General features: G+C 38.2%; 1 protein-coding gene across 8 annotated transcripts in view; it reads left to right on the forward strand.

Annotated features, from left to right (window-relative positions):
• Positions 1 to 13,766, forward strand: part of LMO7 (LIM domain 7) — a 193,807-nt gene that overhangs the window by 50,221 nt on the left and 129,820 nt on the right. For 5 of the 8 annotated variants that reach the window (XM_068526298.1, XM_068526291.1, XM_068526294.1 and 2 more), the window contains exon 2: positions 10,354 to 10,424. In XM_068526298.1, the coding sequence (XP_068382399.1) occupies positions 10,354 to 10,424 (71 nt within the window). Of the gene's footprint in view, positions 1 to 10,353; positions 10,425 to 13,766 lie in introns of those variants that run through there. The other 3 variants (XM_068526295.1, XM_068526296.1, XM_068526297.1) reach the window with 2 other exon arrangements.

Raw genomic sequence — 13,766 nt, forward strand, 5'->3', positions numbered from 1 at the left:
ATGTATCAGTACTTCATTCCATTTTATGGCTGAATGATATTCCATTGTATGGTTATACCATATTCTGTTTATTCATTCATCAGTTGATGGATTGATGGGTTATTTTCATTTTTTTGGCTAACACAAGTAATACTGCTATGAAAACTCATATACAGGTTTTTGTGTGAACATGTATTTTTATTTCTCTTGGGCATGTACCTAGGAATAGGAGTGTAATTATCTCTTTGCTTCCTAGAAATTTACTGTTGAATGGAAGGAAGGCTGACGATTGTGTACCAGAAGGATGACATTGTTAGTTTGCAGTAGGAATCCATCAAGAATCATTTAGGCAGCTCCTGTGTCACAGGTCACCTCAAGTTCGTCCCTTAATGCCAAACTTACACTGGGGAGTAAAGCATATCCTAGGGGTGTGGCTATCCATTTGAAGTTCATGTAAAATAAGTAGTGACTTTCACCTGTAATACAGATACACTCTTTCCCAAAATGAATGTTTCCCACAGTGATGACTCTCATAGTAATTCACCGGGAGGTAAGCAGGTTAATTGTTGAGACTTGCTAATGTGTGTGTGTGTGTGACATTTCTGCACGAAACAATGTTGTCTCTTGACTCTTGAGAACCAATGATTATATTAAGCGTTTGAACTCTACTTAAACTATCCTGATAATGGATATTCACGTCTACATGTGCCTTGTGTGCTATTTATTTAAAAAACTCCTTGATCGTGGAGAAAAAAATAATTTATGCACTAGACTAGGCTTTTGGTAGACTTTTTTTTCCTTTGCAATATTTTACCTATTGTCTGCAACAGCTTAAGTTTGGAGCATGAACTTGTATTTATAGGCAAAATGTACTTTATACTTTATTCTTTAGAAGTAGTTTTGTGATTCTTAACAAAGTATAGCTGTAAAACTTGAGCACATTTTTGTGTGTCATGTTTTTGGTGAATTTAACTAGCTGCTAATAGGGCTCAGGTTGTCTTGGATTTCATATCTAGATGAAACGTGGTACATAAATTGTCAGCCCTGGAGCAAATCTTTCTTCCCTTGGTTTTATTTAGTTCTTTCCAGTCGTTTTCCATTTGTGGCTTATTAATGGTTGTGGTTTAGCAAAAAGAATCGGAGACTCTAAGCTAAAAGTTGGTATCAGGAAGTGGCCACTTCTCCTGGACCGGAAATTATGTTTAAACTCATTCCTTTTTTTTTTTGCCCCCAAAATATCTGAGTGTAGCTGGCATTTGGCCTAATGATGATTAAGAATTTGGAGGGTTCATAAAGACAGTTGGCTTTTAATTATCCAGAACACACCGGGAGCTGTGTACTTTGCTGTTTGTCTTCCCTTCCCGGCTGCGTGAAGACTTGGGAGCCTTCCCAACAGGAGGGGAAGTGTGGAGGTGTAATTTACACTAGCCGCTAAGACCAAGGGCTTACCATGGGCAGTGGGGCAGAAAATGTTTAGATTTTTGACCACTATGAGACTTTTGGATTCCATTTAGAATTCAGTGATCTGTGCAATTCTAATACCACGATCTTGGAAGACTGTGAGTTGGCTTTGGGTTTGCTATCAAGTGATATTAGCATTGGCGAAAATAGTCCTGGTATATGCCGGGATATTATGTAGTACAATGCCAAATCTTAAGAGAGGCCAGTGACTTGAGAATTATGTCACTTAAAGCAATGCTGAATATACAATATAAGTTAACCAAGAACATGCTGTAATTCAGAGGCTTAACCACATTTTAGAGAGATGCCTAGGCTTAAAATGCCATTTTGACCACATATTTCAAAACAGGGTTAGAGTTTTAAAGAGGAATTTCCAAGAATTACTTCATCTTTTTATATTCCTAGTGCCAAGCACCATGCCAGGTACGTGCATAGCAATTGTCATTACGTGATTTTTGAATGAGTGAATAACCAAATACTTTCTTAGTATCTTAGTTAAAATTAAGAAAGATAATTTAAATGGAAAATTGAATTCTAATGTATTCTTCGGTCTGGAAGAAATTTATGTAGCAAATCAGTGGTGAAATGCTCTCAACTTTGAGGTTTTCATCTAAGAATATTCCCTGTTAAAAAGGTGTATCACTAGAGTGATATGTTTCCATAGACTCTTGTATGTGTTTGTTCTTGAGCTAGTGACAAAACTAGGGTGAGTGATTTTTGGGAACTGAGGCAGATTCTTCTTCTAAAACACAACCAATCCCCACCCTCCCTACCCCCCATACACTTGAAATTTAACCATCAGTTTTGCTTTTTTTTGGGTCTTGCTCTTCCTTGCTTCAAATACTTGTAGTGCAAATATTCATCAGAAGAGTAATTAGATTTAACATAAGTGACTAGTATGTGTAAGCCGTATTTCAACCAATGAGAAGTTGGGTAAGACAGTCCTGCCCTTGAGAGTATGCAGAATAGGCTGGGATGGCTGGGAATAGGTTCCTAATTACATTGTCAGGTTCACTCAGTGCTTCCATAGAGACTCTCATTGGACGCTCACTGCCTGTTATGTAGAGACTGACCTAGGTCTCAACTCAAGCAAGCATATTTTAACTCAGTTTCCTCATGTCAAGATGGGGTAAGAGTGTCCACTGCACAGGGTTGCTATGAAGATTAAGGGAGATCGTGCACAAAGTAAACAGAGTAAGTGTTAGCTGTCAATCCTGGAACCCCTTTTCTAGCTGAGAAGACTGAGGCCTGGGGAAATTGGGAGACTTCATTATACAAAGGAGTCTGAGACTCCGTCTCAGCTTCTCTGACTTCAGATTTTTATTAGGGTAGTTTAAAAAGGACACTACCCATACTCCCAGGTATCAAAACCAAACTTATGGTTACCAAAGGGGATATGTGGGGGGATGGGGGATGGGGGGAGAGATAAATCAGGAGCTTGGGATGAACATACACACACTACTATGTATAAAATAGATAACCAACAGGGACCTACTGTATAGCACAGGGAACTCTACTCAATATTCTGCAATAACCTATATGGGAAAAATATCTGAAAAAGAATGCATATTCAATATATGTATAACTGAATCACTTTGCTGTACACCTGAAACTAACACAACATTGTAAATCAACTATACTCCAATAAATTTTTAAAAAAATAAGATAAAAAGGACAGAGCCCCACCCTTTTTGGAAGAATTGGTTTCTCTAAAATTGTGAATAACCTTTTCAGTAATTTTACTCTGGGCAAGGAAAGAGCTAGAAGGTAGACTTTTTTTATATTTAAATTATGTTTAGTTTTTACCTAATATTTTCGACTGTGTGCCACAATCCTTGCATTATAGGTTTTTAGTATGTGTGACCAATGAGATTTGGCAAAGTTATTGAATCTTAAATAATGTATATGTCTCATGGAATTCATTATAAAAATTGGACCTGTTTTGCGGCATCATGGGAATCATATAATGATTGCTTCAAAAATGAAGTTTGATGGAAGAAAGGAGAGAAGGGTGTTTTTAATTCTTTGGTGGCTTTTTAGAGACTGAAAACACGACAGCTCCTTGATGTGTGCCAGCCTGGGGGGGAGTCTCTCTGTGGAAACCATGTCCTATAAGGGCTCTCTCATTGGAAGGTGGGATACTAGGTTATGTTTCTGAATGAAAACGTTAAAGCAGACCCACTGTTTGTGAATTGCTTCATGATGTGGTCCCTGTGTTCCCCAGTGCTTTCTGAGGGTAAATATTCCTTGGGTTTTTGTTTTTTTGGCATGACTTTGGTTGAAATGATTGGCATGATGATCTTATGTGTGTATCTTAAATGTCCTGATGTAGTAGCTGATCAATCAATTAGTAACTTAATTTGGAATCAACTGTGAGCCCAGTTGAAGCTCATCATCTAGTTTTTGTCAGTAAACATCCCTTTCCCTCTTTTAAAACAAGCTCAAATGGGCCCTGTGTTTTTGCACTGTGATTCACACAAAAGTATGGTGGAGAGTGCTTTTGGGATTCTAAACATCTTTTAAATGGCTGCTTAAAAGGAACTGAAAAATTTACACGAGATGAGTGCCGCTGACTTGCATTAGTGAGTGTTTCGCTGATAACAGTCTGGTATAAAGTGGTCTTTGAAAAGTTCCCAGAATGTTTGGGGTTTAGGTCATGTGGTTTCTTGGCCAGAATTGGAACTGAGATGTGAAGTTTTAGAGAAACTTGTTGCTTAGATTGTTGGGAAATCTCATCCAGTGAGAGGATTTAAATAAAGCTGTAAACAAAACAGTAAAGGGTATGAAGATAATTCCCACTGATATATTAATATATTTCGTAACAAAAGAAATGGCTTTTTTTGAAATTTGCCAACTTGGCACTTATTGAGGGTGTATTCGGTTGGTAGGTATTTTATTCCACAACATATGCCCTTTAAAAGCTTTGTATCAAGGGCTTCTTTGGAGGCTACAGGTGGTAGGACGGGTTTGACAGCAATGTTTGTGCGGTGTGTACTTTTGGCGAGCTGCTCCGCCCTTAACATGCTCAGGGGGAGTAATTATAACTTCACAGGAAGCATCTCACCCAAGAGCCTCACACTTGGCCCTCCCTGTTGCGTATCAGCTTCTTTCCAACAAGATGGCTGCTCAGCACACAAGGTCACATGGCTGGAAGATGTACTGGCCTCGCCTACAGTGTGTAGTCTTTTTTTTTTTCCTTTTCTTTTTGAAGATATCAGATATCTTCACATATCATTTGTGGGCTGTGACGTAGATATGGCACATACTTCTTTCCCTTTGAAAATTAGGGAACTGAGCAGTAACTTAATAGAAGTGTGTAGAGTGAGATGGGTCCAGGATCAAACCCCAGATGAAATCTGATGTACGTCTTAGGTTATTTCAAGTGGTACTGATTTTATTCAGCTGCATTAGGAAAATATGGAAAGGGACAAGGAAGAGGGAAGAAAACAAGTTTTTACAGAAGGCAAGGTGTGGCCGTTTGACGACATAGTGATTACTCCTGTTTGTGTTGACTTTTGATAACTCAGTGGGAAACACGTGGTCTCTATTTAGTTCCTATGAATCACAGCCTCATTACATAAAATGTATCACACCTCAAATAGCTTGCTAATGAGTGAGGTTGAAAATTATTGAAAATCACAATGAGTAATTGTTAGATTAGAACTACCAAACAATTTTTCTTTCAAAATTCTGGAATTTCTTTTAGCATACTGAATTCTTCAAATACGGATGCATTCACATTTTAAAGTATGATTTCATTTTTTTGGAACAAAACAGCCTTCACTCTATTTTGAGGTCCTTTCTAGATCTCTATAATTTTTTTTTTTTTTTTACAGTTTCCAGGTTATAGAAGGTAGTCTAGTGGAGTTTTTTTTTTTTTTTTTTTTTTTTAAGAAACTACTCTTTATTTTAAACAACTTCATAAAATTATTTTCACACGTCCCCACTTCTTGCCTTTCATCCTCTTAGTTGAAAAGTCTTGAGAGAGGTAGACTTTGCAGCACTAACAAAGTGCTTCCCTCAAGTATAGCTACCCATTTCCGCAAACTGGCATTCTGCAGAACAATCTTCCAAAAAGTGTTGCTTGGTTTTCATGGGATAAGGAATTGGGGGTTAAGACGTCCATGCTCAAATAGCGTGGGAAACGGTAGATCACGGTTAGTTTTCTTTACTGTAACAGGAATTCTCAGAGTCCTTAATATTCTAAGGTGGGTTGATCTTCAAGAGGAGAAAAGGGATATGGTCTAGTGGAGTTTTATAACGTAACTCAGTTTTTTCCTTTTAAGTAAAGGATGTTACTTCTGGCAACATGGACTTTCTCTTTGCTAAGATGAAACTTTTTATCTTCATTCTACAGAGGGATAGTAATAGCTAATTGTGCTAACATTTGTGAATGCTTTTTCTGAATCAGGCAAGTGCTGAGGGCTTCATATGCTATCCCATTTAATACTCTGTGCAACCCTGTGACATAGGTACTTTGTATCTCTGTTGCATCCGTGAGAAAACAAAGAGGTTAAGCACCCTCTCCAGGGTTATAGGTAGGAAATAGTGGGGCAGGGATTCACAGGCTCTAGAGCCCCTCCCTGGCCTCACCTGGCCATGGTAGGTGCCGTGCTGTGTGTTGCTGTGTGTTTCTTAAGGAACGTGGCCCAGGCAGCTGCTATAGACTGAAAATCCCTGCTATGAATTTATGTACTCTTTTTAGTTTAAAACTCTTGGGAAAACTATTTTGTTTTAATTTCTTAGGAGAGGTCTTAGATGAGTTTATATTTATATGGATATATAAATTGCTAATTAAAAATTTTAGTTTACAGTGATCAGATGTTTTTCCTTGTTGAGCTTGAGGTAGATAGTATATACAGTATGAACATTTTGTAATGTTCATGAAAATGTCAAGAGAAATGCTGAAACCATTTACAGATGAGTTTTCATTTTATTAACATTTAGAATGCCATTTTCTATCACACACATACACACACACAGTCATTATGTGTTAAGACACAAGTCGTTTTTTTTTTCAGGAACATTGAAAAAAAGTTAATTCAACATTTTTTATTTACAGAGTTACCTTTTTAATACCCTTAACAGTGGAGGATGATTTTTGAAGGCACATTGCATGGTAAAATACATTAATTTAAATTTAAAAAGTCTAAACACAGATGGAAGACGACTTAATTTTTTTTTTTTAGTTTAGAAACTCTTTGTGTCTGATGCAGTTGAGACATTCTCTTACTGAGTGCTTGTAAAATGCTGTAGGTTTTTGGTATCTGTTCCATGTGGATGATTCTATAACTTTCTAGAAAGTTAAACTTTCTGAACCTCAACCTTCTTACTAGTGAAAGGGGGAATAATAAGGATTATTAAACTTAAGGATGTGTGCATTTCATAGATGAGAAAAATTACCTACATGAAAACTGGTGTCCTTCTCTTCCTTTATCCTTTAAATGTAGGAGACACAGGAAATTGACCTAAATCTGATGGAATCTGACTTCTTTTGAAAGTTTTTAAAAAAATATTAATTAATTTATATATCTATCGCACAAGAAACACCTGTGGTTACTACAGAATATACATAAGCAAAAAAATACTAAAGTTAGCTATAATTCTACCACTTAGAAATAATTAGTTAATATATTTATTCTATATTTATTTATATAATGCATAGAGTTATAGAAATTTGGATCATACTCCACGTACTTTTTCACAAATTGCTTTATAATTAATACGTTCAGTATTCTTTACAAGTGATAAATCTACTTTTCTGACATGAATTTAAATTTCATGAAGTTTTCTGTTTTATGGTTATATTATAATTTATCTGATTTCTTATTGTTGAACATTCAGGGTGTTTTAAGTTGTTGCTGTTATGTGTAATGCTGTGAAGCAGTTCTTCTACTGATGTCTCTGAGTTCTTGTCCTGTTGCCTGAATATAAATTCCTAGATCCGCACATAGTGTGCCCAAGAGTATGTGTGTTTAAGATGTCAGACACATTTTACAAATTGCCTTCAGCAACGGTGGTGTCATTTTATATTATCTTCAATAGTGTACAGAGCATGCCAGATTCCCATGTCTTCAAAATATAGACTAGCATTTAAGAATCTGTTTAGTTTTTACATTCTGTCTTTGTAAATACAGTATAAATGGAGTCTGGTCTTATATCATCATTATTTAGATTTTGATAAGTGTATATGTACAAGAGTACGTTCGTATTTTGACATATGGAGGGAGGTGGTCTGAAATCCGCTACATACTATGATTTTGCCTTTCTGTAGTCTTTTTGGAGAAATGAACCATTCTGGATAGATGGGTTTTCTAAATATCTCTCTCTATTCCATTATTTCTACTTTGTTAATATTCTGAATCTAACTCAGCTTTTTTGTCTATATGGTGCAGAGGTATTCTTTTTTTTTAAACTTTAAAAAAATTATTTATTTATTTATTTATTTATTTTTGGCTGCGTTGGGTCTTCGTTGCTGCCCGTGGGCTTTCTCTAGTTGCAGCGAGCAGGGGCTACTCTTCGTTGCCGTGGGCGGGCTTCTCATTGCGGTGGTTTCTGTTTGTTGCAGAGCACGGGCTCTAGGCGCACGGGCTTAAGTAGTCGTGGCACACAGGCTCAGTAGTTGTGGCTCGTGGGCTCTAGAGCGCAGGCTCAGTAGTTGTGGCGCCTGGGCTTAGTTGCTTCGCGGCATGTGGGATCTTCCTGGACCAGGGCTCTAACCCATGTCCCCTGCATTGGCAGGTAGATTCTTAACCACTGCGCCACCAGGGAAGTCCCCAGAGGTATTCTTTTGAGGGCTAATTATTGCGATGTGTTGTCAGCGTGTTACTTGAAGGTTGATGTGTGTAATGAGGTTAAGCATATACCTCTGTGAGCCACCCTCAGGTACTTGATTGCACTGCATCTTGGCCATTATAAGCTAATAAGTAGGTGATATTTACCCTGTTTCAGATGAGCAGACTGGCGTTCATGGAGGCTATTCAACTTGCTTAAGGTCACACAGCTACTAGATAATGAAAGTGGGATTTGAATATACTTTTGTCTGACTCGCGCCCTTTCTCCTTCCATTTCGTCACTTGCTACGCTGCCTCTCGACTGACCCATCCAGTGCTGTTGACTGTCACTCGTCACTGCTCTCCATGTGTCTGTGGGGCACAACCCTTCTTCCTTCTAACTCGCTGCTTCTAATCTACCTTGATTTGGGAATGTAATCCCTAGATTGTTTCAGTGGTGGGTAATTGAGTATTGGTGGCTCTGAGTGGCTTTCCTAATGACTAGAGAGAATGGGCTTTGACTGTTCCTGGGACTTTTTCATGCTTTTCAGCTTTGGGTAGGCGTTCCCAGATAAATGAGATGCTACTATGTTTTCACTAGCTGGGATTAGTGCTCACCTTGAGTTTGTTTTGGATTTATTTGGGGAAAATTCAAGAGAGTTTGTGCTGCATAGGTTACCTGGGATAATCCATGGGCCACTCAAGGTTATCCCTGAAGGAATATACCATTCCATTTGGATATGTTTTACTGAACTTTTAAACTTTGTGTTTTACTTATGTGGCTAAGAGCTCCTTGCATTTTTTTTTAGATCTACACCCAGTATCCAAGTAAGTGCGGTTAACGGAGACACTCAGCAAATGTTTAATTTATGCAGCAGTGTAGCCCTTCTGTAGATTAATGACCTTTGTAGGAAAGGATCTGCTACTTCTTCCTGCATTTGAGTGTGTCACCTCCTGGCTCAGCCTCCTGTCCCTGTTTATAGAACCAGCTTGTGAGAAACTAACTTTAATTCTAGAAATAGCCATTGTTATGTCAGTTACCCATTATTATGTGTATCTATGGCACTGTTGGGTGTTGTGGAAAAGATGCAGAAGACATACAGGGACTCTAGGTGGACGGTAAAGGTCACAGTGGTGAGTAAGGACAGCAGGAGCTTTGTAGCTCACCTAGGGTTTAAGGTTAGTGACTTCCCAATCAGGTTTCCGAGATCAGATTTCTCCCTGAAGTGGCAGGTGGAGCAGGGCCTCTGCTTGTGGGTGGTGGGTCCATCTCTAGGGCGGCTGCTGTCCCAGCTGTTGTGGTACACCCGCCCACACCCTTGGCTGGGGACTCAGTCCCAGGGTATTCCTGGAGCACCTTTTCCCTACATGGCCTCCATTTTCTCTGCTACTATTGTCCCTATGGAATCCCCTTTCCTCCCAACCACTCCACCCTCAGAAGACAGAGGAAGACAGAATTGGTAGACACTTTTTCAGCAGTTTCACTAAGAACATTGGTGGTGGTAACCGTAGATGGGCTGTTCATACGTAAAAGCCTTAAGTGGGGAATTGTCTGTTTAGAGATGTACCATCTTCCCTCTCTGTCTTTTGTCTCTCAATGTCAGGATTTAATCGTTTTCTTCCTATTGCAGTAAATAGCTCTTTACACACATCAGGGCCATTTCATGAATACGTTTAAGGAGAGTCATGCCCTCTGCTATTTAGCTTTGTCATGAAACTTGAGGAATTTACGGGTGGAATTGAAATTAATGATGTGCGTATACAGTTGGTATTTCAAGTTTATATCTTAATCTGGTTTTATTTACTCTTAGTAGAGTAGATTGCCCATAGGGCTTTTTTTTAAATAGAAAATATGCTGGAAATTAAGCTTCTAACTTTTGTTTATCCTCCATAAAATGGTTGCATCATAGAAAACACCCGCTGTGGTTTTTTCTGTTTATATTTGTTCATACTAAAATGGTTAACCTTTCTCTTTGTAACATAGAACAGTGCATAGAATTTCCTGTATGGGACAACTTTTGGTGATACAGGCACATTCTCCAAGTATGATCTTAGATGCATATTAATTAATCTGATACTGGATTTGACTTGTGTATTATCCCTGATTTAGAGAAAACTAATACCCAAATATGTCTTTCAGGCAGTAACAGAGAAGAATTTTGAGACAAAGGATTTTCGAGCCTCCCTGGAGAATGGCGTTCTGTTGTGTGAGTAAGTATTTAAAGCATTAAAAAAAATAATTCAAAAGCAAAGGGGCGCGAGCGCGTGTGTGCACGTGCGCGTGTGTGCACGTGCGCGTGTGTGTGCCTGTTATGAGGTGTCTTCATTCCCCACCCCCCCCATGGCCACCATAGTCACTGATATGTCTTCTTGGTAGCAAGTGAGATTTGATCCCTGCAAATTGACACCCCGACAGTACCAGACAGTAGGAAGGGGTTATCGGTCTCTGTATCTAGAGATAACATTGGTGAAATATATATTATTTTAAATTAGTAAACAAGAAAGATTCTGTTATTGCTTGATGGGCCAGTAGGGGTGGTGGTTGAGAAGCAAGCCCTATCGCATCGCACCAGCTCTCACTTGCTGTGGATATTCTAATGTATGGAGTTGCCTGGTTTAGAAGTTAATGTAAAGCTTGTTTCCTTCATCAGTAAACAGTGATGATTGTAGAACAAATTTAGGCTGTAGCAAATTTTTCTTTGAACCTTTAAGTGGAGTCATTACATTACCACAATCAATTTGAGTCACAGACCAGCCATTCATTCAATTAATATGGTATTACTGAGAATCACATCTGAGGCTTTGGTTATCCTAAGTCAAATAGGCTTGTGCCATGATTGATGGTATGGGGCCTACAGTGTATGTTTAGTGTAATGTTTTGTTCCCCACTGGATGCAGAGTACAGTTAGCCGGGTGGTGACCTTTGGGGATGAGGGGCACACAGTCTGTGGAATAGAAGAATGCAGTCCTGGGTGAGGGTCCAGGTTGCAGACATGAGCAAATAAAGTATAAGAATGTACTTGTGTATGTACCCACATTTTTGAAACCACTTAAGTATTCCAATCTAGACACTTATCACATAAGTATTTATGGAATCTGTCCACAAGCAAGCACTGGGAGTGTATGTGCTCATACTTAGATGATTTTGATTATCCTTTTAAAGGAAAGTTGTTTGCAGCAAAGATCAGGAGTCAGAGGGCCTAGGTTTGATTCCTTGCTTCATACTTTTGGACATTTGAGCAAGTGACTTAACATCTGAGCCTTATTTTCTCATCTGTAAAGTGGAGATCAGGGTATCTGATCTGCCTAATTCACAAAGGTGCAAAGTTCTGTAATACAAATATTAAGGTTTCCATAAACTATCAAACTTTGTATGAATACAAGTTGTTGCTAGGAAGATGGCCTTGAAGATAACAGTCTTTATCTCACCAGCTCTGTTGATAGGTGTTCACACTTCTTTGTCTTAGAGCAGTGTTATTAAGTTGAATCATATGAAGTGTTGATATTCAAACACGTGTGACCTATAGAAATGTCAATTTCACGTGATTCTACCTAATATGTAGTAGGACAGGCATATGCATAAGGGTCACAAGTAAAGTTTAAGGGATGTTTCTTGTCCTTTTCTGATGCCACATTCAGAGTTGTTGTTGCCAACTAGTGTTTAAACTAATATTAGTAGGTCACGTGGCTAGCTCAGTTGGTCACTGATAGGAAAATATCTTGGTTTGCAAATTATATGTTTTATATATTCTAATGTGTTCAGAAGATGGAGGGAAAAATGGCTGTTAGACGCATGTGATCTGAAAAGAACCTTAGCTGTGAGTGTAGACTATTTAGAGCTTTGCTGCAAAATAACTTTGATGTCAGTTTTAAGTCCCATAAGTCAAGATAGGAGTTAGGTGGGCTTATGTAGGCAGTGGGCCTATGGAGCACAGAGTTGTTTTTAGACGTCTGAAAGCATACAACCCAAATAGGTGATCTTTTTAAGAAGTCACTTTGTGGTTATATAGTTCCAGTGATGAACTATTACTCAAAATATTTTTAGGGATCCCCCTTTTGGGGGCATAGCCTCCATAACTAGGTCATTAAACATACTTGAGAGTGACAGTTAGTGTTTTATTTAAAACGCAATTTATGCAGCAGCCTAAATTACTTGAGGTGATTTCCAAAAACTATATTCAACCTGAGTATATTGTTACCAGTGAGAATATTCAGAGTTGATAAAAAACTGTTTTGATCACAGGCAGTACTGTTCTATTAAATATTATAAGTTCTACCTTAATGGTCACAGAAAACATTTAGATGCATGTTTAGAGATATATTAGTTTTTTTAAAATGTCATTTAAATTCACAATTTCCAGAAGCTCATTCTTAGATTGTTTCCTTATTGAAATAACACCAATTTGGGGTTTTGTGCATTACCAGCTAAGTCTAATCAATCTGTTTAGTACCCAGTACTCTTTATTTTTATTTTTTAAATTTATTTATCTTTGGCTGCATTGGGTCTTTGTTGCTGCGCGCAGGCTTTCTCTAGTTGCGGTGAGCGGGGGCTACTCTTCGTTGCGGTGCGCGGGATTCTCATTGCAATGGCTTCTCGTTTCAGAGCACGGGCTCTAGTCGCACGGGCTTCAGTAGTTGTGGCATGTAGGCTCAGTAGTTGTGGCGCATGGGCTTAGTTGCTCCGCAGCATGTGGGATCTTCCCGGACCAGGGCTTGAACCCATGTCCTGCATTGGCAGGCGGATTCTTAACCACTGCGCCACCAGGGAAGTCCACCCAGTATTCTTTAAATGAATGTTTCCCAAAAGTAGTGTCAATAAATATTAAGCTGTGGTAATCAGTAATGTTAGTTTATGATGGGATCCCAAAGTACCACATGATGTTTGTATTAAAAAAATCTCTTAATGGTGAATTGCATTATTTTTAGCCACTGGTTAATGAAGGCATTTTAATCTAATAGATGTAGTGTTGGAGAAAAGTCCAGGTAACTATATTCTGTATAAATTTATAACTAAAGAAAAGCCTAGCTGGTTGGTCTACAAAATGATTAAGCATCATTGTTTGATCACATATGCCTGAGGAGTTATTATGTCTAAGAGGAAAGCAAAACCTGCTGTTCAGAAGCCTGGTATTGTAAACCCTGACTTTTAAATTAGTGGTAAATATAGTAAGCTGTCTGTCTTTGAGAATATTTTGCCCATCTGAGATCTCAAGTTTTAGCCGAAATATGACTTAAAAATAAATTCAGATTTTTAAAATATTTTATAGGAAAAGGCTGACTTCTGTTTGGTTCACTGCCAGAAAAATTACCAATTCTTGTGAAATATAGGGTCTGCTTATTGCCTTTTAAAAATCTCTAGGCATCCTAGTTCATTATCACCATTAAACAGTTTTCTTATTATTTTATCTAGTAATTTTAGCAGTCTTTTATGCTTTAGTAAGAGCTTATCCTTTTTGAACTGGCATTCTGGAATATCAAAGTCAAGAGTTGGAGGAAATGAGCTCATTATAGCTTTTTCCCAACTGGCACTGTACTGACATTTCAGATAGTTTA

The sequence above is a fragment of the Eschrichtius robustus genome, chromosome 18 (genome assembly GCF_028021215.1).
Source record: "Eschrichtius robustus isolate mEscRob2 chromosome 18, mEscRob2.pri, whole genome shotgun sequence".
Taxonomy (NCBI): domain Eukaryota; kingdom Metazoa; phylum Chordata; class Mammalia; order Artiodactyla; family Eschrichtiidae; genus Eschrichtius; species Eschrichtius robustus.